A 25288-nucleotide genomic window follows, 5' to 3' on the forward strand; every position below is an offset into this window, starting at 1 on the left:
TAAATCTATGTTGTACAATAAGATTTTGTAGCCACTTTCTAGTTATTTGTTTGTTATTAGAATTTTGTCTCCTTGTATCTCTGAATACTATCATTATTGTTATTGTGTTATTATCATCCTTTGTTTTTGGGTAATCTTTTTTTTTTTCTAGTGCTGATTGTCTTTTCTTGGAGTTATTACTTTTAGCTTTTTTATGTAGTGTCTAGGTTTGGTCCTGGTGTTTCTTGTCTTTTATCTACTTGTGTTTAAATAAATGTAGCCTGTGTTTACTTTTGCCTTCCTAGTTTCTCCCGGTGTTTTTCTTAACATTTGTAATGTTAATGAAGGGAATAGGAAATGCATTCATTTAATCATATAGACTGGAATATTATGTTTTTTCACTTAAAAATTCATCTCGGTCAGGGTGGCACAGTGGTGCAGCAGTCACTGCTCTGGGTGACTGTCTGTGAGGAGTTTGGTGTGTTCTCCCCATGTCCGCGTGGGTTTCCTCCAGGTGCTACAGGTTCCTCTCACTGTCCAAAATCACACTTTGCAGGTGGATTGGCGATTCAAAAGCGTCCATAGGTGTGAGTATCTGAGTGAATGTGTGAGTGTCTGTCGGCCTGTGAAGGACTGGTGCCCCCTCCTGGGTGTGTTCCTGCCTTGTGTCCAGTGATTCCAGGTAGGCTCCGGACCCACCGCGACACTAAACAGGATAAACGGTTACAGATAAACTGGATAAATGGTTCATTCATTCATCAATCTAAGTGCAAGTTGTGCACAAAATGTATAAAAGTTTGAACTGTATATTTAACAAGCAAAACTACCACTAATAAACCCTAAAATTAGATTTTAGCAGAGTAGAATTGCATATGGTCCATACCAGCAGCCGTTATTATTTGTTATTAAAATGCCCCCATCTTAGAAGTTATGGCCTCATGGAAAAATCAGTTGACCACTAATAAATACGACATCATGATCAGTGGTGCCAGATGCATCTCATTCTCAAGCAAACTATAAAATAAAATCCCACTGATGTGCAACCTCACTATTTTATTTTTAAGAAACCATACAAATTTCGCAGGTTTCATACAGGTAAATACGATATTTCCGACACGATTTGAAGGCAGCATTATCGCTACTAGCCCCTCCCTATCTGAGGCCCTTAATCGGAGGCACTAGGACCTGCGACTCGCGCGCCCTGGTGATGTCTGAGCTCCTCGTGCTCGCGCAGCGCCCTGCTCAAAACACACACCGCGCGCTCTGACGGGTCCAGTGTGGGACCGAGACCCTCTCCTCAGCGGGACATGGCTGCGAACCGCGTCGGGAGACGCTACAACAGCAAAGTGCACTCCCCGAACAGAGAGACGGGACTCAGCGCTCAGAAGAGACAGGCCCGAGTCACCGTCAAATACAACAGGAGGGAGCTCCAGAGGCGCCTGGACGTGGAGAAGTGGATAGACGCCGGGCTCGACCAGCTCTATGTGGGAAGGGTGAGTAATGCACCGGGGCACAGCACGAGCGCCAGGATGTTTATTAAAAATATGGTTGTTCATATAGAAATAACACCCTACCGATACATGTAACATTTTTAAGTTCGAGTATTAATATTGTTTATTGGCTATTGTGACCCATGAGCGTCAGAAGGTTAAATTAATTTTATTGAATGGAGTTAAATGTATAATGAATCACCCTATGGTGAGTGTAAGAGGTTTCTGATGATTTAAGGTTAAGGTGTCTGCACGAAATCGATGTTAGCGTAATGTCCCCACAATGCGTGATCCACGTGAAACTGCGTGTGCCCAGTGTTAAGCAGGTGCATCACACAATAAACACATACAGAAAGTTCCCTGAAGATTTTGAGGTGTTTATTTAACACGGAATTTATTCGTTTCACTTGCTTTATTAGGAGGTTTAATGAAAAGACTGGTGTGATTGTATTTATCAACTGTATAAATATAACCCCGTTTACCCAGGAAGGGCGTGTGTTCTCTCCTTACTGATAGTGGCAAATCAGGCTACCGTGTCCATAGGACAGATCTGAATACACTGGAAAATGTTGTATTTAATTAGTCCTGCAACCCCAAGCAAAGGGTGTATCTTTTTATTTGCTCTTTTTCTTTCTTACTTTGAAGGGGGGCAGTTATCAGGTAATAGACACTGGTTTATTTCCGTTAGAAATGATACTGATGCAATCTGAATTAAGACATTATTGCACCAGGAGTATCATTTGAAACTGAAATAAACAAAAGTGTCTAATACCTGATAGCCGCCCACTTATATATATATATATATATATACACACACACACACATATTGCCTTGACATTGATGAGGACTAATGTGCTTTACAAATTTAGGCTGGCATGACTAGGCAACGATAGAATATTTCAATTCATAATATTCAAGGACTCTCCATCCTTTATGGTCTGTAGTTTTGATTCCAGTGGCTTTTGTACACATTGCATAATATCTGTAATGAACATGTGAAATTAAAAAAATATTTGTTTGTAAGATCTGAGTCTGATATTTTAATTATTATTATTATTGGTATTATATTTTTATTTATTTATGTAACTGGTGGGGTGGTGTCTGATTGAGGTGATCATATTAGACTAGTCATAAGTCATAAGTGCTTTTTAGATTCATTAAAAACAAACGCTTAAGGCTAAATATTACCAGACAAGTCATTACTAGAATGTAAAAATATTTTTTTAAATATTTATCAGTTCAGGGGGTTCAGTGCGGGAGAATTTTTAGTATTTTTCAAAGGAACGAGTGGCCTGTTCCCAAGAAGAATAGGGGGGGGACAAGGGCTGTAACTGGAATATTTACTTCCTTACATGGACAGAAATCTGAGCAATATTAATGCCAGCAGGCACCTAGAAAACAGTAAATATACATAGTGTCTAGTGAAGCAGGACACTGTGCAAGTGTCTGTGTGGCCTTTCATGGACACAAATGGTAGTGTGTACATATTAAATCCTAGGGATTCACCAATCCCCCTTTTTTCTTTGTGCATATTGAATCTGTTCCAGACTGATATAGAGTGGGTAATAACACAAAACTCCTAAATACCACTTCATTTCTCCAGATTTATTAATTGATTTTCCAAACTGTCTTCATTAATTGAATAGTCAAACTCATCCCTAATATGTATATGTACATAACATGCTTATACCTGTGTGTAATGTATTCATATGTAGTGTGAATATGCATTGGTTTCTGTGGTGTCACAAGAACAATTCATTCAATTGGGCTGAGTTTCCATATATGGACTGTGTGGACTGGAAAGAGTGCTATGTTTTTGAACATTCCTTACTACAATGTTTACTTAATACATTTTGTTTTATTTAAAGAAAATGACATGCTTTTAATGACCACAAGGTTCATATCTGGAGTTTGGATCAAATGCAGGAAAGTGGGATAACAGCGGTTGTTTAGTCAAGGGTTCATGCCTTCATAATAATAATTATAATAATTTTTTAAGTATACTGGAAAAAAGGTACCAAATTTGTGCAGTGTAGAAAGGGATGATTAGAGAAATTCTGTGATGGCTGCTACTGTGCCACAGGGTCCGATCACCCACTAAGCTGTAAATATGCCCACCAGAATGTTTCATCATCCAACCATGTGGATCACAGGTAGCTGGACATGGCACTGTTTCATGTGCGTGTCTCACTAATGCAGCACCTGAATGTGTCTCTCTGGTTCGTTCAGTTTTCTTAGTTATTTCTGAGAAACATTATTCCATATTATGACATATGTAAATCATATCAGTATTATACATTTTTATTCTTGCCCCATATCATCTGCACATTAAAAATAAAAAATAAAAAACTCCTGTGAAAGCATATGTGCACTCCCTGCAAGCAAAGCGTTTATTACAGTCTGATGAAAGAGTCCTGATTGGGAGGACTGGTCACAAGTTGAAAGATAAAATCTAATCACTGGAGAACAATACCAGCCATAGAACCACACCTGCTCTAAAGGCAGAGCCTATGGCTGCGAATACATGTTAATATATGGCTACAGAAACACAAAGCCAATTCATACACATCATGCTGTCTTCAACATATCTAGTGATCAGAAGCTTTGCAGTGAGCTCAAATTTCCTTGTGTAGTAAATCTTTTCTTTGTTCTCAAAACAAGGGGTCCATATTTTATACCTTTTGTATTTTAAAGTTTTTACAAATTTCTTCCACTTTAAAACATGTATTGAGCTGGCTTATTTTTTTACAGTGCCTTTAAATCTGACATCACATTGAGGAGCTCTGTTTTCACTGCTTGCCCTGTATCATGCCTTGTTCTAAAAGGCATCCAGACTGAAGCATCTTTATAAGTTAAACTTGAATTACCTGTGCTTAAAGGGAAATGTGTGCTGATTATTTTTCTTTCACACATCTCATTAACAAGGAACAATCCAAGGTCTTTGAGGGAACGCTTGGAGAAAGTTTGGGGCATCACTCCAACAAACTATGTCACACCTTTAATCTTCAGACTAATCTGCAGTATCTGATGCTGAAGAAAGAACAGATCGCAGTAAGGATGTAATCAGATCCTTCCCACATCCCCCTTCATTTCCTGGCAAAGCAAAAGGCCTGACCACAGTGAAGCAGGATGGCCAGGTCTCACTGTTAACGATCCTGGGATTGATTGATGCAATCTCTGCCTCCTGGGGTGTTCTTCATGACTAACGGCAATGGGGGCTGGGGATTTAAAGACCCCATATGTCAGTGGAACACACAAAGAAAAGCCCACATGCATCAACAACCCCCTTTCACCCTGCAACATCACTTCCCCTCAGCCTAAACAACCAGCTACACATGCCCCGTTAAGCAGAACCATTAGGCTTCTGCTGTTCTATCAGACTCATCAGAGGCCCAGATTAACAGCACCAATTGCTCTGCTGCAGGTTTTTTTGGAGTGCAACCCTGGGTTAACTTTAATCCAGCATCTGCCAGCAAGCACAGTACACTTAGGATGATGAATCTGCTTTATAGTCCTCCTCTGGCCATTGATCAAAAACTCAAGTAATATATGTCTATGAGAATTGCATTGTTAAGATATTTGCAAGAAAATATGCCATAATGCCTTAACAGTGGCTTAGATTAAACTACATTTTGCCTTCATTAAGTAGTATAGACCCCATGTCTATCATTTGAGACAGTATTTGGAACGTTACAGTTTTAAAATGGAAAGGCTCAGCCATGGTGCTGGCTGCTTATTTCATTTTTAACATATAAAAACGTCTGTTGGACAGCTTAATGTTTATAAAAATATTATTTTCACTGGAGGGGGTCTTTAGAGCAATAATCCAGCATATTATACTGTCATCTATACTGACTTTCTGCCATAGTTTTTATTGCAACTTCCTTATTTTAATGCCCTTTTCTTTATTTAATTAATAAACACATCACTGACTTAGGGCTGAACAATAATTCAATATTAATATATATTTTGCGATATATAAAATGTTTTAATAACAGTGACATTTTTAAAACAAATTTTCAATATACATTATTTACAGAATCAGAGTCACTGACGTTTATTACAGTTCAGCACACAATTTTAAAAATGGTGATGTCATGTTTCTTGTTTGTTTTTGGACATTTTTTGTACTGTTCATATCGATATCGGAATTATATCTTATCAAACAAAATTAAGAAATATATTGCGATATACATTTTGGCCATATTGTCCAACCCTGCACTGACCCAACAGACATTTATAAAGAAGTGAACAGTTTGATGAAGCCCCTTCCCACTGGCTTATATCCTTCACCGTGAGCTGTGTTTTTTTTCTCTTTTCTAGGTACATATTATTGTCCCTGTAGCCAAGCGCATGCGGCAACTATTATGTAACTAATATGTATTTGATTAATTAGTGTTGGCTGAACCATTGTGGGCAAAACAGCAATTCAATCTTCACAAATTATGCAAAGGTTTTACTGCAGACCATAATCTGTTGACATATACTTGATTGAGGATTACAGCTTTCAACCACAGACCAATCACATGTATTCGGCAGTGAGCTGCAATTGTCATTCCTATAGATGTGTGTGTGTGTGTGTGTGTGTGTGTGTGTGTGTGTGTGTGTGTGTGTGTGTGTGTGTGTGAGCCTGTAGAAATGTTTTGTGGTTTTTGCTGTTTAGATTATTGAGAAGCCAGTGAGCTGGTCAGCTGAATATAGGTTTAGTCTGAATATTGGACTAATTTTTTCTATACCATGCTGGCAGGAAGCATATTGCAGCATCTATTGTCCTGGTGAGTAATGACATCTGTCTGTCTGGCTGTCTGACTGACCAAATGTCTCTGACTGCCTCCCAAAGTCCCCTGAGATTAGACATTGAAAATGGCTGCTTAAAAGCACACTGGCCCTCCTGTAGAGCCCTTCTAATAAAGTGCTGTGTATGCACAATCAGGGCAAGCAAGGAAATGCAGGCAAGTGGAAAGAGCAAGTGATGTAGCAGTAAATGGACAGGAAGTGTGTGTGTGTGTGTGTGTGTGTGTGAGAGAGAGAGAGAGAGAGAGAGAGAAGGACGGGGCATAATTGCTAAATGCTCATTGCTAAAACTTTCACGCATTATGTTTCATCAAAGAGAGTTTATAACAAGCTATAACACTGAGAGACAGGATATTTTTCAGGAGATAACATCTGACTGGACTCAGTCGACTAATCATTGAAGCAGAAGACTCAGAGACACAGACGAACGTTTTTTATAATATAATTAAGGTTTACACTAAGGACCCTATTTCTCAAGATTTTTTTTTTTTTTAAACAAAATGTCCCTAGTAGCCCCCTCTGATTGTGACAACTCAATCCTATGGGATGATTTTTCCTTTTCATATAAAATGGTTGAGTCACAGTTCACAGGAATCTGAAAACAGACGATGCTCCTAAGGACTTGACATTTCTCTCTGATTGGACAGAGCTTGTGTGAACGTCTTTGAAGTGCTTAAGCAATTCTGTATCCTAGATTATGGGCAGCGGGAAGTCTGCTAAGATACTGTACAGTCAGAATGGACATTTATTCAGTCAGGAACATTAGATGTGTTTGTGTAAATACGTTATGGATGCACTATTTGGCTAAAAATGTTTGTAGATGACCATAGACCATCATAGACCATTTTTCTGGAATCAAGTGTATTAATTCAAGTGATACTACAGTAATACTATGAGTATAGTAGTATTTGTTAATAAACCTGTGCATTGTTTATGGAGTATGATGTTTATTTTGTGTAGGTTTGTGTCGATGCTCAACAGGCTGCTCAACAGTCCGTGGCCACCTGTGTCTGACTGTTCCCTTTACTATGTGCCATATGAGGAAGATCTGGGCTGAAAGTAGGCCAGTCACACACACATTCTGTGCATATGAAGCCATGATGTTATAGCATGTACAGAAGGAGTCCTGGCTTGTTGGAAAAAAACAAGGATTCCCAGGAAAATATGTTGAATTGTTGACAGCATATCTCTCTCTAAAATACATTGTGTGCCTCCACAGCAGTAATAACTTCTCACATATGCTATGGTCACCGATGCACCCCCAATTCCATTAGAGATGTTGGCTTTTGCACCTATTGCTGTTAACTGGATAGTATCTCTTTTATTGTTATTTAGTTATTTATTTTATTGTATTATTTTTTAAAATATTCCCAAGCCCATGTGGCAATATTTATCACTGTAGCAGGGCTCATGATCATACTCAATCAATATTGGTGTCTGGCCTTACACTACATGTTTTTATGCAGCAGAATATATAATATTTGTGTAAAGAAACTATTACTGTACTATTATTGTTTCAAAAGCAGAGTGTTCCATTTGTGTAAACATCTGCCCTCTAAGGAAGATAACTAGACAAAATCTGAGCAAATTAAACAACAACAGCAACAACAAAAAATGCACATAAATCCTAAGCCACTGGCCTGGAATTAATGAGTAATAAATTGCAGCCCTGTAGGGTCCCCTGATGCTAAACTGGATGGAGTGATTCACTCAATGCTCGTGTGTACAACACAAAATGAGAGTGTGCACTCTGCACTCCTTTCACCAGCAACCAAGGGCAGCCAGGCATGCTGCATGTTCTAATATACAGGGTTTAATATCCTTGAAAGTTAATACTTGCACAGATTCAGCCTTTTGTCTTCAGTTACCATTCCTATATCAGCATTCGCTGACCTCAATCAAAAAAGAAGTCACAAGCCATACACTCAGACTCATTGTTCAAAACAGCCTCATACTGATTGTATTGATTGATGTATGTACTGCATTACAACTTGTATATATCAGATGCCAGAGGAGTTATGACTTGTGCATATCATGTTTAAGTATGTAGAACTGTATTTCTGTGTGCTATGTTTTCCAGTTGTGTAGTCCACAGTGCTGCTGTATTGCTGCACTATACGCACTATTCACCAAAGTTCAGTGAGCTGATCCAGTTGAGAACACCAAAGGAATATAATGAATTTGTGATTTAATTTTAAGATATAACACTCTTATAAGCATTTCTGAAAAGACATGACATATTTATAGCACTTTGAAAGGGTGTAATTTATAGATGTTGATATAATGGTTGATTTTGCATTTGTAGCTGTAGAAGAAATGTTATATTTCTCTCCAATGCCAGGAGCATATAGCTCCAGTTTATATATTTTTGACACCTTGTATCAGCATTGGCATCAGGAGATATGTACAAGAAAAATGTATGCTATTGGCATGGGCTCACATTACCCATATTGATGCCAGCACATTCATATGCACAATTTAGTATATTGAGAATGCTGGATATTTACATTGCTGTCTAAAATAATTGCATCGAAATAGAGATTTAATTTCTGTTGAACCAATATTCATATCATGAACACAAACCACTAGAGTCCTCCAAACCTAAAAAGTCAGTGCTCAGATTAATTAAGATCCAGGTTCAAATTCTCTAATGTGAATTGTGTCTTGATCTTGTGTGAGTGCTCTGTAAGAGGATGTGCTCATCATGCACATGTGAGCACCTATTCGCTATGGAGTGTTTCACTAGCATTTGAGTTGAAAGAAAGGTCACAGACTGCCCAGTAGGGAATACTGCTTGGATCTTGCTCTGACTGACCTTTCCACAGTGACATTAGTTTCAGAATTTTTAAAATAGTCCCTCTGCATATAGTTCCCCTTGGCTTCCTATACCTTTGTCATATAGCCTTAGAGGCAGCCTACTTAAGACTACTTCTATATGATTGTTTCATTTTCCGTTCTTACTGTTGATAACAGTTTAAAAAAAAGCCAGAATATTATAACAACGTTCAGAGGTTAGTTAAACTAAAACTGCATTAAAAAAAAATCAATACTTGTGCACCTGTAGCTGAATGTAACCCCATCATCTGCATGTAGTTTTCCTTAAAGAGTAAAAGCTCATGCTGCACAAAAGGGGACAAACTCCAGATTAACCCTTTTCATTTCAGGATGAATTTTGGATGAACAGTTGTTCAAAAACATATAGTTCATGTAGTAACTATAAACCTGTTTTACAAACCGGATTCCAAAAAAGTTGGGACACTAAACAAATTGTGAATAAAAACTGAATGCAATGATGTGGATTTGCCAACATCTAACATTTTATTCAGAATAAAACACAAATCACAGATCAAAAGTGAAACTGAGAGAATGTATCATTTTAAGGGAAAAATATGTTGTTTCAAAATTTCATGGCATCAACAAATTCCAAAAAAGTTGGGACAAGGCCATTTTTTACCACTGTGTGGCATCCCCCTTCTTCTTACAACACTCAACAGACGTCTGGGGACAGAGGAGACCAGTTTCTCAAGTTTAGAAATAGGAATGCTCTCCCATTCGTGTCTAATACAGGCCTCTAACTGTTCAATCGTCTTGGGCCTTCTTTGTCGCACTTTCCTCTTTAGGATGCGCCAAATGTTCTCTATAGGTGAAAGATCTGGACTGCAGGCTGGCCATTTCAGTACCCGGATCCTTCTCCTACATAGCCATGATGTTGTGATTGCTGCAGAATGTGGTCTGGCAATATCTTGTTGAAAAATGCAGGGTCTTCCCTGAAAGAGATGACGTCTAGATGGGAGCATATGTTGTTCTAGAACCTGAACATAGTTTAGCATTAATGGTGCCTTTTCAGACATGCAAGCTGTCCATGCCACAAGCACTCATACAACCCCATACCATCAGTGATGCAGGCTTCTGAACGGAGCGCTGATAACAACTTGGGTTATCCTTGTCCTCTCTGGTCCGGATGACATGGCGTCCCAGTGTTCCATAAAGAACTTCAAATTGTGACTCATCTGACCACAGAACAGCCTTCCATTTTGCCACACTCCATTTTAAAAGACCCCTGGCCCAGTGCAAACGTCTGAGCTTGTGGAGCTTGCTTAGAAATGGCTTCCTCTTTGCACTGTAGAGTTTCAGCTGGCAACGGCAGATGGCACGGTGGATTGTGTTCACTGACAATGCTTTCTGGAAGTATACCTGAGCCCATTCTGTTATTTCCTTGACAGTGGCATTCCTGTTTGAGGTGCAGTGACGTTTAAGGGCCCGGAGATCACGAGCATCCAGTAGAGTTTTACGGCCTTGACCCTTATGCACAGCAATTGTTCCAGATTCTCTGAATCTTTTGATGATGTTATGCACGGTTGATGATGATAACTTAAAAGTCTTTGCTATTTTACGCTGGGTAACACCATTCTGGTATTGCTGCACTTTCTGTGCACTTTCTTTCTGTGCAACAATGGTGGAATTGGTGATCCTCTTACCATCTTGGCTTCAGAGAGACACTGACACTCCGAGAAGCTCTTTTTACACCCAATCATGTTGTCAATTGACCTAATTAGTGTTAATTGGTCTTCCAGCTGTTCGTTATATGCTCAATTTCCTTTTTCCAGCCACTTATTGCTACTTGTCCCAACCTTTTTGGGATTTGTTGACACTGAAATTTTGAATCAACATATTTTTCCTTTAAAATGTTACATTTACTCAGATTAAACTTTTGATCTGTCATCTATGTTCTATTACGAATAAAATATTGACATTTGCCATCTCCACGTCATTGCATTCAGTTTTTATTCACAATTTGTTTAGTGTCCAAACTTTTTTGGAATCCGGTTTGTAGAAAGTTGGCCTACATAAGTCTTTTTCAGTAAGGCATGTAAATGCAAAGGATATGGTACATAGTGAACCTGCCAAATATGTGCATTTACTATTTATTTAAAACATATATTTAAACTCAAAATACAGGAGGTCCTCGACTTACGACTTTGATTCGTTCCTACGTCGCGTCGTAAACCGATTTTTTGTGTAAGTCGGAACATACGTACATACTGTATGTAAATAACATACTGTAAGCACTTATCCTATCCTAACACCCATCCTCCTCAGTCCCGAGCCGCGTAACCGTGTATTTTTCCGCTGCGCACACCAAACACGAAGTTCACGTTATGATGTTTACGGCACAAAACCACTTAAGTCGAAACAAGGCTTTATACAGTAAATGGGAGATGTGTCGTAACCACGAAACATCGTAACTCGGGACTGACGTAACCCGAGGACCTCCTGTATATCTGGCTGGCAAACAGAGTAAACTTGTCTATTATTATAAGCACTGGTTAAATGAAAAATTAAACAGCAGCATGTTTAAATATTTAAATTTGTAAAATGCATTCAGACGTTACCTTTAATCTTGCGAATAATACATTAGGAAGGACTGACGATTTTTAATATATTCTAATGAGCAGAATGTGTTTTTCATTCTTTTGTGCATTTCAGCAGGTTTATTTGCTTAACAAGTTTTTTTCTTTTTGAGATCATACACTACTGCTAATCCAATTTAATTGTTGGTAAAACCTTATTTATTTAGTCTCTATATTTTGGTAACATTTTACACACAGTGTTGGAAAACTTTTAAGGAACTACTGACCATCAGCTACAAGAACACTAGTGAGGTCAGTTACTAATGTTGGATAATCGGTTTTAAATGTACATCACTATTACCTACATTCACTCTAATAGTGAAGATGTTACATTATTCCTGTTATGCCTTTTATATTTATAAACTGCTGAGACCAGTTTCTTGCACAGCCATTCTTTTTTACAGACCATAACATCTTTGTTTTGGCATCAAATGCTTCTGGCGTCCAGCTGATACCGTGTCATCATGGCTGATTCATGTTATGTAAATAGTATGGCACACTTACTTCTGATTGGCTGGGTGCCACCTGATCTTGCCCTGTTGCTGGAAGGGAGCTTATAGAGATGGTGAAAGATTTGATAAAAAGCTTCCAACAGAAACTGCACATGGCCTACTTTTTAATGGAGTAGTCCTGGGGCAGTGAGGCATTATAGTAATATAAACTAAACAGAGGGGTGTACACAGTCCATCACATGTTTGGCCATGAAACTGAAATGCAAGAAAACTGTTTATCTATATTAAAAGCAACCAGATATCCAACCTTAGAAAAGTTTATCCTCACAGTTTATCCTTGCTTCAGCAAGTTTACAATCAGTTCAGTGCAACCTCTTACACTAAACAAAATAGTACAGCAGAGCAAAGGAAACTGTAATTTAAGCAGTGGAAGTAAAACATATTTTCTGTTTGATGCACTGTTAAAATATAGCTACACAACATTCAGTTACATTTACAATTAGACATTGCATTGCAAGCACACGGCCTGTGATGTCATGCAAAAATATAAAGAAAAAAATAATATAATAAAAATATTTCATATTCTACTTATAAATAACAATTGTATTATTATATTTATTCATTCATTCATTCATTCTCTGTAAGCGTTTATCCAGTTCAGTGTTGCGGTGGGTCCAGAGCCTACCTGGAATCATTGGGCGCAAGGCAGGAATACACCCTGGAGGGGGCGCCAGTCCTTCACAGGGCAACACACTCACACCTACTCACGTACTCACACCTGCTCACGTAGCACATGGCTCTGTTTGTTATTGTTCGTGTCTCCGCCCTTGTCCTCATCAGTCTCATTTGTAATCCGTCCCCCTCGTTATCTGTTCCAGGTGTCCGTTGTCTGTGTTAGGTATTTAAGTCCTCTTGTGTCACTTCCTGGTTGTAGATCATTTGTTTCGTTTCCAGTTGTTTCGTGTCGTTTCCCGGTGTAGTCTCTCTCTATTGTTTCGTTTCATTTCTCAGTCGTTGTGTTGCCTGGTCTGTCTCATCTGTTACTCGTTTCCTACCGTTGTTTTGCCTCATCTGTTCCTCGCTTCATGTTTGCTCTCAAGTCTGTTTGTTATTTTGTTTAAATAAAGTTTACTGTGTTTCAGCGTGTGCGTCCGCCTCTTGTCAGTCCTCCCCGCGAGCCTGACAAACGTTTTTTTTTTTTTTGTCTCAACAGATAATTGCAATTTCAAAAATATGACCATTTGAATTAAACTCATGTAATAAAATATTATTTAATATCTGCTATAAAACTAACAACTACACAGTTCAGAGTACCATCTTTGTTTTGTATATTTTTTCTTTGCCAACTTTTTCCTTTTCCGTTGTCTTTTTTCTAAAATCTTCCTGATGACTAAACATTCTTTCAGACCCATAACTTTGAGTTACATTTTTTAGTTGGAGAAGAAAGGATAAGAACATCTGTGCATATAACCACATTTGAAATAAGAATTAAGCTTGATTTTCTCCTGTCTTTCACAGATCTCATGAAGAGTTTAATGACTATTACATTAATTTAGGGATTATGAGCTCCTACAAACTCACAAACTGTAAAATAGAATAACCTAGTCGGTTTTGTGTGATCTGCTGAAGTTTGGAAACATGGGAAAATGAGATTGGAGAAGAAAGAAAACAAAGCCAAATTTAGTAAAATAAATAAATAAATAAAGTTTAAAAAAGCTCTTCTGCTTCTCACACCTCCATGCTTAGCTCTGGTGTTTGGAGTAAACATAGGCTTATTCTTGACAGTAGCTGAAACTGGTTGTTTACACAGGGTGGACTGTTTAGACAGCATAAGAAAAATGCTATGCTGGTTTTTCCTTCTGGTATTTTGACCAAAGCATGTCATAGAAATGTTATTAATGCTCCAGGCAACTGGGTTAACTTGTGAAATTGTTCTTGTTCTGTTTGGACAATTAGGACTGAAATTAAGTAAATGAAGAAGTGATTGTTTTGCATAATACTGTGTAAAATAATAAAACAATTTGTATAATTAATCCTTAGGGTTTGGAGGGTAAGTTGTGATAATTGCTTGAAGGTAAAAAATCATTTGCAGCCATTTTATGCTTATTAAGACTACAATAAATTAGATAGAGGGTTGGTGAGTGGAAGCTGAAAGGCCAGAATAGACAACTGTAAAGCTGAATAAGAGGATAATGGGTCAAACCCTTTAAGGCTCAGCCACTGTGTGTGTGTTTGTGTGTAGAACAGTGCCCTGCTTATGTAACACACTGCTTGGAACATGATTGCTAACCTTAACACACAGTTTTGCAAGGCTTATACAACTATACTGTAATAGCCAGTGTAGTGAAGATATAATGTGTATTTTCATTTCAGGTGGCCCATGAATCAGTGTGCAGAGTTATGTTTGGATAAGCCCTCATAACCGAAATGTATAAATAGCAACTGGGAGTTAAGCACCACGGTGTATTATAAAACAACACGGTAAACATATATTATACATAGATTATGTATGTTTTACACACTAGACATTTACACACAAACGTTTCATTTATCCCAAAACAGACTGGAGACCATTAGTGTGTCCCATTGTTTTGACAGTGCACCTGTTTCAGCAATCTAGCTGAAATATGAAGCTAGATTCTCTGACAAATATTACGTCTAGTCCTGAACTCTAAATCATTTTATTCAGTGTTTAAAGCATTTCCAGATTGACTGCATTGGCCCCAATTTTTCAGTTTTCAGTTTGTGTTCATTATGCAGTACCAGGGTTGATTTAATGCAGTTTATTCACATTCTTATTTTGCAGTATTTTTAAAATGAAACTGCTTTATAGTCACACAGGCAGGATGGAGAGTAGTGACACTCATACACTCACTTTTGTGAGGATTACTAGGCAGTGTTAGGTTGTCACTGTGAATCTATGTCTCTCGCTGCAGGAGGAGCACATGCCGGAGGAAGTGAATATTGATGAGCTTCTGGATCTACAGAGCGATGAGGAGAGGACGAAAAGGCTCCAGGTACAGTTCACCCCACTGTCTGCTAATAAAAACAACATAATTTTAATTTTTGAAGGTTTCATGTTAATATTTTTTTCCATATACATCTTGCAGGATATTCTTCAAACCTGTAACAGGAACACAGAAGTAAGTAAAAGCTTTCAATCTGGCAGATGTTTTCTTTTTCTCAGTGATAGTAACAGAGACCTTTCATTAAAATGACCCACACTGGATAACAATGCTGCCCCATCCTCTACTGCACAAAACCACTGTAACACAACATTCCTTACTGTACTTTGCAGCACAGAGAGACCGAAGACCAGGCAAGATCAGTAATGTAGACTGCTTGGACAAGTAAAATGATTCAGCATAATTATCATATTAAGTTTAGTGTATTACATAATTATTTGCTCTTTTTGGGTGTATAACTGATTTGGCATTAAAAGCCCAAGGGCTTGGTTTCAGATATAATTTAGAGAACAGATTTATTAGTGGCTTCACTAGCATTCAGGATTTTATTACTATTTGTAATTGGTAGAGCCCCAAATGTTGTATGATATATTTGCACACTTCAGTGGCTGACAAGCTGACATATATCGGTTTTAAAGATATGGTTCAGACAACTGTCTGTAGCTCATTTAGCAAAAGTATTGTAGTTAGGTAGAAGTCACAAACTTGTGAATATGATTAGTGATTCATAATGATTAACCTTGTTAAATCTACCTGCCTAGATCATCACACACTTGCATCAAGCTGCATTAAGATTTATAGGTGGATAAAGTGAATAAAAATAGAACATTTAATTAAAAACATTAGTAGCAGCCATTTTGAAGAGTGAATTTTGTCTATTTTTAAAACATCAATTGAAATTCTCCTTTGCTGCCCTCTGCTGACAGACAGTACAAGAGCAAGGAATCAGAAAGTTATTTTAACCCAACATATTTGTTTTCTTATATTTTCCTTTTTAAATGACTTTTTTTAAGCTTCATTTTTATAGTTTTTTTATTTATTGTCTGTGTATCAAAAAACAAAACCTACTTGTGTAAAAACTAATGTGCGAATATTTCTTCTGAGAAGTTACAATTTTGAAGACAAGATTTTCTTTTGACACAGCATATCATTTTATATTTTAATTGCACTGTGCTGCTCTTCTCTGTGACCTACCTAGGTGTTCATTAAGGATCTGGTCCTGAAGCTTCATGGGCTGCAGAAACAGGAGGATCTTCACAATGACGGCATTGAGCACACACAGCTACATATCTACCCCAACCGCCAGAGCTCACCCGACACTGAGATACACTGAGAGACGTCCTGCGGACCACTGTATTCCTGCTTAAAGTCACTGCCTACATTCTTCAGTATTTTAACACAGATTTTAACTGAAATGCATGAAGAACATCCAGAGTGAACTGTTCCAGGACTCAACATATACAAACACGCACACACACACACACACACAGAGCTCTTAGAGCCTAGTTGTAAGTATAAAGTCATTTCAGATCCATAAATATACACCACCATCACTCCACGATAAAGCTGTCACAATACATTAATTTATGTTTTAAATTTCTGATTTAAATTATAGAGCTAGGTCTGTCCATTTGATCTGATTACATTTATTTCTATAGTTGTCAGTTTTAACAATTCTATGTCCATATCACAGCCGAAGGTGAACTGGGTTCATTTTTCGAAAAATTTCTGTGTCCTACAAAAATAATAACTTTTCTAATTTGACTGTAGATATAAAACCTATAGATGGAAGATTTGTTTTTAATAATATTTGTTTACTTTAAGTTACTTTGGGTGTGTGTCACAAGTTGGAGGCTAGGAAGAATCAGACAATTTTGCTTAAAAATGCTTAAATTTAACAGGTGCACACAAAGAACAAAGCCCAAGAAAAAACAATTAAATGCTTAATCATAATTAAGGCAATTCATTTGCAAACTTTCATGACTGTGATGGCCTTAACCTTTCAGCCACTACCCTCAAAATGAAATTGTAGGATCCAGTTCAGTTAAGGTCATTTCAATGTACAGGACCAAAGATCATTTTTACATTTAGTGATATAGCCTACTTTTGTTCAAAAATGTATTTGCGTCTATATACAGTCTTTTTCAGTTTGTCAGTTGATGTTTTTTGATTTTGTCTTGTGCAAAGTGTAATGTTAGCTTAAGTGTGGAAGATCTTTTTTTATTATTATTAATATATGCCATTTGTGTATTTCAAGGTTGTTGTGAATGCATTTTCAGCCCTACATCAATGTTAAAATTTACAACGAAGTAGCTGTAAAGTGTATCCTGTTCTCTTTCTCTCCTTTTATCCCCTTGGTTTTGTTTTTCATGAGCTATTGAATTATTGGCTGCTGCTGTTATTGCTGCTTGAGTTCACGCTCAAACGTACATGTATTATTATCAGTTTTTCAAAATGATTATGTAGCTGAAGGGACAGAAGTGTGGTTAACCTGATGCGACTGTACAACAGATCAGTTCTTGGTCTTTGGAGTGAGAAGCAGCAAATCCAAAAAATATTTTAAAAGAATACCACAGAATTTAAACATATTCTGGTACATTTTCAAATAGAGCTGTCATGTCTAGCTAGGCCAGAGTTCCTGTGTTTGATGTAAAATCCTCAGGGTTTTTTCTACCCATTTTATTGAAAAGATTTTAAAATTGACTTTTTTTAAGGAACTACATTGGTACGTTTGGATTTGTTTGTTTATATAGTTGGATGTTCCTGTTTCAATAAAGAGATGGATTTGAGCTTACTGTTTGTGAATCATCTGTGGAAAATGAAAAATGTATATACACATTATTAATTATACTTTTATTTTCTGTAACCACTTCATCCTGTTGAGGTTCGCGGTGATTCTAGAGCCTACCCAGAATCACTGGGCAAAAGGCAGAAACACACCGTGGATGGGGGACCAGTACATCACGGCAGCACACACACTAATTCACTCACAACTCTGGACACTTTTGCACAGCCAAACCAGCATATGTTAATTTAGATGGTGGAAGGATACCTGAGAACGTGGAGGAAGCCCACAAAGACAAAGGTAGAACACAAAAATGTCCTCACAGATAGTGACCTAAGAACAAGATATGATTACACATTTTCATGTGCATAGAACATGCATTTCTACATGAATTATGTTTTATGGCACTCTATAGGTGGATTAACACTTGCAGGTTGTTTGTTCAGGGATTTTTTTATCTGCTGGTTTTAAAGAAATGAATTTTTATAAAGTCAGATTTGCCCAATGTTCTCTATAGTAGATTCATAAAATTATGATTCACTGTTTTGTACTGAAAGTAGCAGAGCTCTCTGAATAAGTGATTTAAAAGGCAGCAGTCGGGCAAAATAATATTCATACAGCTAGTTCCTTAGAGCTACAGCAGAGGGCACAATACATGAATTATTTAAGATGTCTCAGCACAAGGTCAGTGAAGAATAAAGGTGTAAACAATGCTTTTTTTTTAGCGGGTGTGGTCTGGAGTTGTTGCTTTACAAGTTTCCTAGTGCCTGGTCAATTATCAAAACAGACCTTGTGTGTCCTTGTCACCTCTTAGGTCTATATTTTACCAGTATTTTGACATTAGCACAGTATCCTCTTTCGGCCAGTGTTTATTCTGAGGAGTTTGCAATTTTACTAAAGTTGTACTGATACATAGTCTACGCTGGTATTTGTGTAACTGTAATATCAGTTTTTAGTTGTGGGGTACAGATAGACTACAAAATTATGTTTCTCTTATGAAATATGGGTTTTGCTCATATATACAGCGTATGGTCCTGCTTGATATTTGATATTGTGTAAGGGTTTCTTTGGAAGCATTATGCAATTATGCAAACTATATCACCTGATACTGTAATGTATATGAAAAATGTGTTGATATTAAAATGTAACAGTTCCATCCAACACTAGTTGAGTCATTAGGAAAATTTAAACCATAGTAAACCATATTCATTTTGACCAAAACACAGACACATTTTTATCTAGTGTCGTAAAAGACCCAAAAATAAGTGATACAATCCAAACTACCTGGATTTTTGTCTATATAAATACTGGATAAAAATGGTAAATCTTTGAAGTTATGCTCATTCCTAAGACCCTGTGAATAAAAATAGCTCCCTGACATTCATTGCCACAGTGGTGATCAAAGCCCTGGGCCCATAGATCTAATACACTACTGTGTCTTACTGTGGAAAAACAAACAAAGGCCTCCTGTAAAGACAGTGCAGGTGCACCCAGTGACCCTGGCCCTAGCCTACCACACAATTCTGCTGTAGTCGGAGGGATCATGGCAGGCCGGTGTTGCCATTACAGTGGGAGACCACCTCCAGTTGCAGGAGGCTTATGTTGAACGCAAGCGTCAACAAACACTCGGACAGACAAAAAGGGGGCCAAAGTAGGACAGAGCTCAGAAACAATCTCCAGCTTTGCCTCCATTCAACTTCACTTCCCTCACACCACTGTACAACACTTGGGTCATGCAAAGGGCTTTGGCATGGAACCCATTATCGATCAGGGGCGTTGGCAAAAGACAGTAAATAAACAGATGAAGAAGAAAGTGATCTACAAAGGGTAACCCACTACCATACTTTTTCCCAGGCTAATTAGTATTATCTGAAAGCCTGTGCTTCCCAGCGTCCCAAGGGGTGTAGGGAGTGGGGGGTGTTGTTGGTTGGTAAGAAGGAAAGGGGATGGCCGGCTTCCTGAGGAAAAAGCATCAGCTCTGGGCTGCAAAACAGCTCAGGAAGCAACTACAGGCGGCCCAAGGGTCCAGACGCGCCTTCAGCCGGGACAGACACACTTGTGTAGTTAGTCTCTCTGATTTTTACCATCAAGTACGGCATACTTACCAACACTCTGAATCCACCTCAGAGGCACAGGCATGTCACAGCTATAAGACGATTGGGGACTTACCATTGTAGAGCTGATAAACACGGTAAGAGCAAAACAGTTGAGAACTTTTATGAGAACTGGTTTGTCTACATTATCGCTGCTGATTAAAGAGAACCAAACTCCTACTTATATAGGATACTCCAGCTTTGTAGACCCTTGATGGGAATGCTCTGTATTATTTTCTGTATTAAATTAATTACGTTTTCTAGCATCGGGAATGTCACTGCCAGGAAAGAATGTTCTGCCATGCTGATGTATCTATAGATATAATGGTGCTAACTGGTGTTTAACCCTGACTGGATTTTATGACAATATAATACAAATGTTTAAAGACAAGTATTATACATTATATTTTTTATTTTAATACTTGAATTTGTTAACGATGTGTATGATGGTTTGTATGAATCCGACTGCTTGCCCTGATGATTCACTGGTCCTTATCCGTTCTTCGTAACCATGGAATCTCCACTCAGATATTAGATGTGTTGTTTATTTGAGTGTGTTTATGACGCACACACATGAGTCAAGTGCCCAGTGCCGCTTTTGTAAAAGGCAATGTCCTGGATGCTGTGCCATATATAGTACTTATAAACAATAACTGTTCCCAGTAAATAGCAAAAGACATTAATCTTCTTTGCAGCTGATTGTTATTTAAACTCTGTCACGTGTTCTTGGACACAGTCAGAAAGTATTTCAAATCTTTAAAAATAAATAAATAAAAACATAGATTGCTCAATTGTTGGTGGTTTTGGATTTGGTTTTAGAAAATAATTTGAACTGTTAGAGAATTCACAAATCCAGCTAATATAACCATTCACAAAAAAAAAAAAAAACAGAATAATCAAATTATAAATAGCCTTTAAATTATTCTCTAGCCTGTAAAATGTTAGTTTTACAATAGTATGTGTATTATTGTACAAATAATATTTTATTCATTAGAATCGAAAAGCTCACTGAAACAGTAAAAAAGAAAGCAAGAAAAAAAAAACATTAATCTGCTGAATCAGGAGTGGTTGTCCCAGAACAGAGAGACCACCACTGAGCAAAAGTTGTGCCAGTGTTTTATATGACATAAAAATGTAGGAAATACAGGAACACAATATCTCCTTCCTAAAACCACAAATTGAGTTTTACATTGAGAGAAAATTTCCGCCATGACTCCCTCAAAATAGGTTTAACTGAGCAAAGGGCCGCTGTATGACGTCTAAGCATTGCTCATCCTTTCGGAGATGACAGACATTATTTATTTGGCCAAACTGCACCAGGATGCTACCAACTCCAGTCAGCGTGAATAAAGGATAACCTCTCTGTACCTTTTTGCCTGGTCACGGCTCTGGGCTGAGGTAACAGGGCACAGGCAGATTGGTCAGTGCGGGTGGGACTCGTTCTCTGAGGGCCTTCAATAGGGCCCTTTTGTCAGCAAGGGGTGATGGCAGGAATAGGGGGCACTTCCTCTGGCCCTGTGGAGGGCCATCCAAAGCAGGATGCAGGCGGGCTATGATTGGAGCATCCCCTGCTGTCCCTCACACACAGGTGCAAAGCGCTGCTTGCATAATCCTGATGACAAACAGGGATATGGTTTCAGCTCCATCGCTCTGGGAGGGAAGCAGAGAATAGTGCATTTCATTGTGTATAAACAAGGGAATTGTGCAACAACTACCACAAATAGTATTCAGAATCAAGGATCTGCCCCTCAAGATAGACCCTTCAACACCTAAATTACTTTCAAAGAATAACAACAGGACAGTGTAATTGGTTGGTTAGTCACTAGCGGTGTCCTAACCAATCCAAAGGTCTACTTTTATCATCTCCTCTGAAGTCATGCATGTATTGCACAAGTAGTAATAATTGGTGGGGGGGATTGGGGGGGGTCTAATACAGATATCAAGGACCCCATCTGCACTGCCAGGAACTAAATTGCTCAAAAAAGGACCAAATCAGGATGTACTGATGTCCTGTCATGATATAAAATTAATGTACTCTAAGTGCATACCCATTTCCTCCTTTACATTTTATCTTTTTTGGCATAGCCTATAAAAACACTGGAACAGAGCCTATCACTAATGGTTTTACAATAAATGTTTTCGTCCCACAGTTATTCAGTTCTTTAATTCACAGCTTTAATTCCAGTTCTGCAACTGAGAGCATAGAATAAAACTCAGGATCAAATCAATAAACATAAACAAATAAGCTGGCTATGTAAACCAAACAAGGACAAGCATGATTTCTCACTCTGATTTGGCAAGGTGTAAGGAAATATTCTTAGGCCGTGCCAAGGTGACCTTTGCTGGCAGCAACAAGGACCCATAACAATGAAAATCTTTAATGTTATGCAGTGTTATTTCCTGCTTCCAAAGCCAGGAATATACTCCAGTTCGGAGCTTGCCTTACAAACTATCCTCTATTTATTCGCCGCTGGCCTTAGATGTGGCGCCAGTTGTAATTCCCTGACGCTTCCCTTGCCCCATGACAATCAACAGGAACAAGCGTGCAATGTCCTCGCTCTGTTTCCACTCAGATAGAGGCTGTCCGAGAGCTGTAATTGATTATCAAGGAAAAGACGTAGGGAAGGAGCAGTGCCTGCTGTTATCTTAGGCTCTTAACCCTGAATTTAAGTCAGAAATGATGTAGGAATGCAAAGGTTCTTGACTCCTCACACATGTAAATGCAAAAGATTGAGAGAACGTTGATTAGGGAAATCTAAAGTATATGGGTTCCAACACAGATCATTCCACACCATTTTCCTCCTGTGAGGTATTTGCCAGATCCAAGTTAATGAGTAAATGAGCAGATCGTTTAGGTTGTCCTCTTTAAAAGAAGGTTAAAGATTCTCGTATCTCATGATGACAGACTAAAATGTGTTTGCAAAATACGCAGACGCAAGTCTGACTTAAATTGAGCGAGCAACATTTGAGTAACCTTTTGTGTTTTTTGGATAATTTCACCACTAACTCTCCACTATCAGACCAGAGAGGCATCCATGTGCATTCATTGTTTACAGTCTAAATCATCAAGTAAGTCTTTCTCAAGTGTTTACCTTCTTCATAATTTCTTCATGCTCATACCCTCTGCCAGGATTTGAAGGGAAACAAGTGTTTGGAGAGGCACAAACTCCGCCAGCGCAGTCACAAAACAATGTTGTTCTTTTTTTTAGGCTGATGTGATTGCAATGTAGCTGTTATGACGCACTCCACTGCCATTTCTCTATTGTGTTTCAGAACAGACTGATAGGTGTTTGGACGGCTTCCTTTGGCCACGTGTCCAGCCAGACAGTACTGTAAAAAAATAAAAATAAAAAAGACGAAAAATCCACAAATATTAAATGATAGTAAGATTTGTGTGGTCCATGGCTATTTTAATGATAACCTATGACAGTAGCAGAATAAGGCATGAATGGTGCCCACATTTTTTTTTGTTGTTGTCTTTTTTCTTTCTTTTTTTATTTGATGGGTGTTTCATTGTCACTTACTAAGTCATTTTTCCACAGCAGGTTTACTGTTACACACAGTATAAAGGTTACTGCAACAACTCATTCTTGTAACAAAAAATATAACAAAAGCCTGTAGTCTAGACTGGGTATATTCAGGTCAATGCTTAAAAATATGTTAGCACCCTGATAGACAGGTGCAGTATAAAGCAAAAAGCTGCTCATCCAGCATTGTGAAAATTAACTAAGTTAATTAAGTTGCTTTCCTTTGTGAGAGCAAAATCCCTATTTCACCACACAGATTTTAAACCAGCCCTTCAGAAAATACATTTCCACTGCCCCAAAGCCTAATGCTGATGGGGTTTTATGTCCCTCTAATTCACGCTCATGGGTGTAGTGACTCACAAACAGCTGGTTGGTTGGTCAGTATCTTTCTATGAAGAGTATGCAAGCTGAGTGGGCACAATTGAACATCTCTACAGTGGATGCACTTTCGCTGAACTCATGAATTATAGGTGGTGTCTACTAGACAGTGAAAGTGTGAAATTGTGAGTCAGAAATGCAGCAGTGATAAAAGACACAGTTCCAATTATTTCCTAGAGTTTCTGCAGAATTCAGATGTAATTCAGTAATTGGAAGTGGGGTTTGTTAAAAATCAGAACACTGGAATCAGTAGGCTACAGTGTTTACAACATATGTAATTGTTTTTTTTTTGTTCACTGTCCAAATCAGGGAACTTTTGCGATCTTACATTTTTCATGTTTTTGATGATAGAATTGGCTTAAAACATGAATAAAATACACTGTAGAATTTTCTATGGTGAAAAGATACTTTTAACGTAGACATTTTCTAAAAAGCTTTAACTACATAAATAAATGACAAGTTAGAATATTTAAAGTATTCCATATAGCTGCATTTTGCAGTTAGCTCCTTTTGTCTGTATCTTCAAATGGTCCGGGCCCCACAAGACCACCACAGGGACATTGGGAGGAGGAACATTCTCAGCACTGACGTGTTGGTGGTGTGTTAGTGGGTGTTGTGCTGGTACAAGTGGGTCAGACACAGCAATGCTGCTGGATTTTTAAACACTGAGCCCTCTTACGTCCATTCTGTCAGACACACCTCCCACTGGTACATTATTTAGATGTAAAGTCAGAGACGGTAGCTCATCTGCTGTTGAATTTTGTGTTGGTCATCCTCAAACCCATCATCATTGGTGTGAGGTTTTGGTTTAGTGGACAATTCACAGTCCAGCAGTGACACTGGAGTATACTTCTGTATCTGATAAACTCGTACTAAAGCAATACACAAACACACACCAACCACGTTACCAATGAAGAACAGGGTCAATGGAGTACAAGAGTCTATAATTGCAGAGCAAAATATGCAAATATGGAGCAGATAAAATGGACGAGTGTAGTAACATTTGTAGTATTTGGTTTATTGACGTATCATCTTAAGACATATCACCGCCGTGTTATTATTATTATTATTTTTATTATTATAACGGAGCCTTTTACGTCAAACCGGTCTGAATTAATGTTTACCTCTTATCCATTTAATTATGCCCAAACTGAAAGTTGAGGTTTTACTACGTTGGAAGTCAGCTTACTTTGTCAATTCCGTTTACTCTATCGGAAAAATCTGAGAAGAAACAAAATAGTTCTTCTTTACGCAGAAGAAGAGCTGTAAACGACTGAAATATCCCCCCAAAAAGGCACCGAAACCGCTCAACAGCGAGTAATGTTAATCCAGAGTTAAGAAGAGTAAATGCAGCTCTTTGCTCATCTTGAGAAGCTGTGAACGTTGGCCCAACCCTCCAAAATAAAAGCACGG

The 25288-nt window shown here is 38.1% G+C and overlaps 2 protein-coding genes and 1 long non-coding RNA gene across 3 annotated transcripts in view; 2 read left to right on the forward strand and 1 right to left on the reverse strand.

Annotated features, from left to right (window-relative positions):
- The first annotated feature begins 1193 nt into the window (after positions 1 to 1193).
- ppp1r14ab (protein phosphatase 1, regulatory (inhibitor) subunit 14Ab) lies at positions 1194 to 17750 on the forward strand. The gene is made up of 4 exons (XM_066685175.1): positions 1194 to 1472; positions 15063 to 15143; positions 15237 to 15269; positions 16291 to 17750. Exons 1-4 carry the CDS (start codon positions 1287 to 1289, stop codon positions 16423 to 16425), a joined length of 435 nt encoding a protein of 144 aa, XP_066541272.1. The 5' UTR covers positions 1194 to 1286; the 3' UTR covers positions 16426 to 17750.
- A 2179-nt stretch (positions 17751 to 19929) lies between these two features.
- Positions 19930 to 25288, forward strand: part of exoc3l2b (exocyst complex component 3-like 2b) — a 31671-nt gene continuing 26312 nt past the window's right edge. The window contains exon 1 of the mRNA XM_066680222.1: positions 19930 to 20068. The gene's annotated coding sequence lies outside the window, so the exon portion shown is untranslated. The remainder of the gene's footprint in view (positions 20069 to 25288) is intronic.
- LOC136701364 (uncharacterized) lies at positions 21436 to 25200 on the reverse strand. The gene is made up of 3 exons (XR_010803795.1): positions 25065 to 25200; positions 23063 to 23300; positions 21436 to 21620 (listed from the first exon to the last, which is right to left on the reverse strand). It is a non-coding gene; the product is annotated as an uncharacterized lncRNA (long non-coding RNA).

Source organism: Hoplias malabaricus, chromosome 1 (assembly GCF_029633855.1).
Source record: "Hoplias malabaricus isolate fHopMal1 chromosome 1, fHopMal1.hap1, whole genome shotgun sequence".
Lineage (NCBI taxonomy): Eukaryota > Metazoa > Chordata > Actinopteri > Characiformes > Erythrinidae > Hoplias > Hoplias malabaricus.

Excerpts from the sequence above, each read along its gene's own strand:
- ppp1r14ab (XM_066685175.1), top strand. The coding sequence starts at position 1,287 with ATGGCTGCGAACCGCGTCGGGAGACGCTACAACAGCAAAGTGCACTCC. Across the intron at positions 15,144-15,236 it reads AGAGGACGAAAAGGCTCCAG|GATATTCTTCAAACCTGTAA; the intron begins GTACAGTTCACC and ends TACATCTTGCAG. Across the intron at positions 15,270-16,290 it reads CCTGTAACAGGAACACAGAA|GTGTTCATTAAGGATCTGGT; the intron begins GTAAGTAAAAGC and ends TGACCTACCTAG.